At 57.8% G+C, this 4756-nt stretch overlaps 1 protein-coding gene across 1 annotated transcript; it reads right to left on the bottom strand.

Moving 5' to 3' along the window:
- Nucleotides 1-2886: 2886 nt before the first annotated feature.
- Nucleotides 2887-4728, bottom strand: Gsc (goosecoid homeobox). Its single transcript, XM_013014720.1, has 3 exons — nt 4327-4728; nt 3686-3945; nt 2887-3304 (listed from the first exon to the last, which is right to left on the bottom strand). The coding sequence occupies exons 1-3, from the start codon at nt 4679-4681 to the stop codon at nt 3149-3151; spliced, it is 771 nt and encodes a 256-aa protein (XP_012870174.1). The 5' UTR covers nt 4682-4728; the 3' UTR covers nt 2887-3148.
- Between the last annotated feature and the right edge of the window lie 28 nt (nt 4729-4756).

The raw sequence follows: 4756 nt of genomic DNA, 5'->3' as shown, positions 1-4756 counted from the left end.
AGGAGCAGCTCCCAGATGCTCATCCACCTCTAGCCTCCTCCCACCAATACCCCTTGATAGGCTGTGTCACCTGAAAATCCATCTCTCTCTCTCTCTTCCTCTCTCTCTCACCTGCCATGTACTTTTTCACAAACCAGATAGGTACAGGTATTCATTCCTTCAAATGATGAAAGATTCCCTTTTCTGGTGAGCTGGAGGGCGAGTCACATGAGAACAAACACACAGGGGGTTATAAATAGGCCTGCAGTGCCAGTCTCTCAGGGTAGAATGACACTGCCCACTGCTTGTGCCCATAAGTTAGACTGTTCCAGATGCCCCTGCAGCTCAACAGCTCCATCTGTGCCAAGAGCTGCTATTCCTGGAGGTCAGGTGGGAGGCAGAGCCGACATGACCGTTCACACTGGAAGTCTAGCATCTGAGGAGGACTTGTCAAGAATGTGACAAGTCATCCCAGCTACTCAGGAGGCTGAGATCTGAGGGTCACAGATGGAAGCCAGCCCAGGCAGGAAAGTCCTTGAGACTCTTATCCCCAACTAATCATTAAAATAACTGGAAGTGGAGCTGTGGCTGAAGTGGTAGAACACTAACCTGGAGCAAAAAAAAAAAAAAGCTCACTGATGGAAACAAAAATAAGTAAATAGATAAAAGAATGAGACAGCCTCCTTGGGCATTTCTGATGAGAACAGTTATTACTGAAATATCGCCAATTACAGTGCAAGGCTCATTTAGGCGAGCTGTCAAACCTTTATTTCCTCACCCATAACGTGGTAACCATTTCCCATATCTCAGAGTTCTTGGAAGGTAAAATGAGAAAAGGCTAGTGATGGGCTGGGAAGGTGGCTCAGTGGTAGATTGCTTGCCTTGCATGCATGAGGCCCTGGGTTCGATTCCTCAGCACCACATAAGCAGAAAAGCCAGAAGTGACACTGTGGGCTCAAGTGGTAGAGCCCTAGCCTTGACCTGAAGAGCTGAGGGACAGTGCTCAGGCCCCAGAGTTCAGGCCCCACGACCAAAAAAAAAAAAAAAAAAGGCAAAGAAAAGAAAAGCAAGTGATTTCTAAAGTATTAGAATGATCCTACTAACTTTCAAAATTAAGTAGCCAGTTCACACTGGCTACCCTCTGAGGATCACAGTTCAAAGCTAACCTGGGCAGATAAATCGGAGAGACCCTTATCTCCTCTAATTAACCAGTACACACACGGAAGAAGAGCAAGTGGGCTCCAGCGGTAAAGCACCAGTTCAGTGAAAAAGCTAAGCCAGACTGACGACCTGTGTTGAAACCCTACTACTGGCCCATGTATGCATGTGTGTGTGCGCATACAAAGTAGCCGTGTCAAAAGAAGTCCTTAATGCCAGCAGCACAGTAAGCAACTTGGGGCCCTCGATGTCCACCAAAGCCCTGGGCAGCCTCAAAGTCACAAATCATGGAGTCTGGGCATGAAACTAGGGCAATCCTGTCACCTGACTTAGACCTGGACTCCAAGTCTCTGAGCCTAAAAGAAAGCAGCACTGGGAGCCTCTGCCATGGTGCGGCCCCCAGCACTCTGGGGGCTGAGACAGGAAGATCTGGAATTGGAAGTCAACCTACATAAAACATAAAAAAAAAATTAAAAAGCAGTGCTAGGGGTCGCTTTCTGTGTCATTTTGCCTTGCAAACCTAAAAAGTGTGAAAAACCCGGGCTCCCTGTGAATCCCCATTTCTTTTCTCTCTCTACTCCTGGTCAGAGCTGGCATCTAACGCTCCTCCCTTCCCCTGGGTACCTTACTCCAAAGGCTCAAAGCAAAGCCCAGGAAGAAGCTTCCAGCTTCCACAGTGACCGACTGTCTGGGTTGAGCCAGGCCAGGCCAGCTTTCTGAGCCTCAACTTCCCTCAGCAGTAAGTGCACCTAGAGCAGAAACCAATCACGTTTAGCATATTAAAATAAAATCACTGCTAGCTGGGCACCTGGCGATTCAAAGGACTGAAGTGATCCAAAGGATTGAAGTTCAAAGCCAGCTCCCACAAAACAAAAACAAAAACAAAAAACCCTCACTAGATTCCATCTCCAAAATAACCAAAAAAACAAAACAAAATGACTAGGCTAGAGGTGTGGCTCAAGCAGTAAAGTGCCAGCCTAGCCAGCTGGGAGATCCATTTCAAACACCAGTTCCAACAAACCAGCCAACAAACAACCCCCCCCCCTTGGCCTTGGCCTCTGCCCCGTGCTGAGTGGTGCGCAGGGGGGCTAGTCCGCCCAGGAAGAGGGGTCCCACCATAGCAGAACCCCTGTGGCAGTGAGTTTCTTGTCTACCACACACCTGGGAGAAGAGCCTTTGTCCCAGGTGAATCCCGCAACCCGGGGCGATGGCGCAGCTGTCCGGGGGAGAGAGGGGTCCCCTGTGATGCCAGCCAAGATGGTGGGGTGTAAAAGGCTCTCCCAAGACGGCGCCCCGGAAAATGGACAGCAGAAACAGCCGTGAAGGGCGGCCCAACCTCAGGAGAATCAGACTTCCCGCTGTCCACTTCCACTCCGAACCCTCTCCCTTAGATCTGGGGCGGTTCGTAAACGCGCAGCCTTGGTATAGGTGAGTACCTGGCGGGGGGTAGCCGCTCCTGGAAACTCTGGGACAGGCAGCCCAGAACCCACGCCCTGCCCTGGCACCCGCAGCGCCAACTCTGCACCCCTCGGAGGCGCAGCCCCCATCCCGTGATCGTGATCGATCCGTTCGGTTTTCGCTCAGACTTTCTTTACTCTCGTTATTGTTTTTCTGTGACAGACCAGAGTTGCAACTTTTTAATAATCTTCCACGCCTACAAATAAATAGAGTTGGGGGAGGGTGGGGGAGGATCTGATGTGGGGGGGGAAGGAGGGAGGGTGGGGTACGAAGTACAGAACGTGGCCGTCCACTTCGCCATCATTTTATTAGGGTGTCACCGTTAACTTAACTATAAATACTACGCTGGGGAGCGAGGCGTGAGCGCCCCGGACGGCGGGGCCGGGCGCCGGCGGCCAGGACGCCAACCCTCCCGGCTATGTACAGTATTTACAGCTCCTCGTTCCTTCCTCGACCCCCTCCCGCAAGGCAGCGCGTGTGCAAGAAGCATCGTCTGTCTGTGCAAGTCCGTGAGTCGGGCAAAACAAAAGCGCCCGGGGCCGGCCCGCGGCCGTCAGCTGTCTGAGTCCAAATCGCTTTTACCTTCTTCTTCCCTCTTCTCGGGCGAGGCTTTCGACGACGCCTTGTTCCACTTCTCCGCGTTTTCCGACTCCTCGGAAGAGGATCGCTTCTGCCGTCTCCATTTGGCCCGGCGGTTTTTAAACCAGACCTGTTGGCGCAAGAGAACACCAAGCCACGGGCGATCAGAGGGGCGGCATCGCCCCGGCTCCGCGCGGCCAGGGCTCCCCAGGGGCTCCTGGTGGCCCCCGACATCGCCAGGACGCGGTGGGATCGTACCCGGGCATCCTGGCTCGGCCAACACAAGGAGGGGGGGCGCTTCCGCATTTCGCTCCACTTCCTGGGCCTAAAGCGCCCTCCGGGAGTCTCCGGGCCTCCGCGGCGAGACCGGCGGAAGGGTCGGGAGACCCAGGGAGGCCTGGACAAGGCCGGCTGGGGGCGGGGGGGTGGCCCAGCTTGCCGGGAGCACCGCTGGATGCTCCCCTCCGCCCCTCACACCCCACCCCCGCCCCGGGCCGGGCCGGGCGCCTACCTCCACCTTCTCCTCGCGTAAGTGCACCTTCCGCGCCAGCTGCTCGCGCGTGCCCACGTCCGGGTACTTGGTCTCCTGGAAGAGGCTCTCCAGCGCTTCGAGCTGCTCGTCGGTGAAGATGGTGCGGTGCCGCCGCTTCCGCCGGCAGTGCAGCTGGTTGAGCAGCTGCAGCTCGGTGCGGGACAGCGTGCCCACGTTCATGTAGGGCAGCATCTGGTGCGGCACGGGGGACACCAGCACCGACCCTGGGCCCTCGTAGCCTGCGACAGAGGCGCGCGCCGTCAGATCCCTTCCCCACTTCAAACCCATCCGCAAAAAGGAGGACTACTGCGGGGGGGGGGATATCGGGGAAGCCCGGGAATCCGGGGTGCGTGGGGAGGGGGGGGGAAGGGGAAACATCCAGTGGCACATCTTCCAAGTTTGGAAGTTCTAGAACACCTCGTGTCCCCCAGCAGCACGATCATTACAGCCCGGTGAGCACTCTCACTCCGCCGTGGGGCAAAGCGCTCACTAACTCTCCTCGCTCGGTGTAAAGCTCTCGGCGCTCCAGCGGGCCAAGTCCCTCGCCAAAGCGGCCACGGAAGCCAGCCCCACCGCCCACCCGGGTCCCGGGACCCCGCGCGGGCGCGATCGGTCGTTACCTGGGGCGGCGGGGACGCAGGAGCACTGCTGGGCGCCCAGCGGCGGCACGGCCCCGCAGCAGGCCGGGCCCACCGGCGCCGCCTGCACGTGGAGCTGCCCGTAGAAGTAGTTGTTGTAGCCCAGGCGGGAGCCACCGACCGCAGCCGGGAGGCCCGCGCCGCCGGGGGCCACGGGACGCGGGTAGAAGGCGCCGTAGTCCGAGGAGGCACCGCCACCGGCGGCGTAGAGCGAGTCTCCGTGCAGGGCCGGGAAGACGACCGGAGCCGCCGCGCTGGGCGCCACCGGCAGCACCGAGTCCTTGCAGCGCGGCCGGGCGGCCAGGATGTTGTCGATGCTGAACATGCCGGCGGGCATCCCCGAGCCCCGCGCCGGGACCAGGGAGGGGCGGCGGCGGGGACGAGCCGAGGGGGGGAAAAAAAGCCTCCTCCG

This window comes from Dipodomys ordii, unplaced genomic scaffold (assembly GCF_000151885.1).
Source record: "Dipodomys ordii isolate 6190 unplaced genomic scaffold, Dord_2.0 Scaffold2, whole genome shotgun sequence".
Taxonomy (NCBI): domain Eukaryota; kingdom Metazoa; phylum Chordata; class Mammalia; order Rodentia; family Heteromyidae; genus Dipodomys; species Dipodomys ordii.
This window is presented reverse-complemented; position numbering and strand designations above follow the sequence as displayed.

Excerpts from the sequence above, each read along its gene's own strand:
- Gsc (XM_013014720.1), bottom strand. The coding sequence starts at position 4,681 with ATGCCCGCCGGCATGTTCAGCATCGACAACATCCTGGCCGCCCGGCCG. Across the intron at positions 3,946-4,326 it reads CTGCGTCCCCGCCGCCCCAG|GCTACGAGGGCCCAGGGTCG; the intron begins GTAACGACCGAT and ends CCTCTGTCGCAG. Across the intron at positions 3,305-3,685 it reads TACGCGAGGAGAAGGTGGAG|GTCTGGTTTAAAAACCGCCG; the intron begins GTAGGCGCCCGG and ends TTGCGCCAACAG.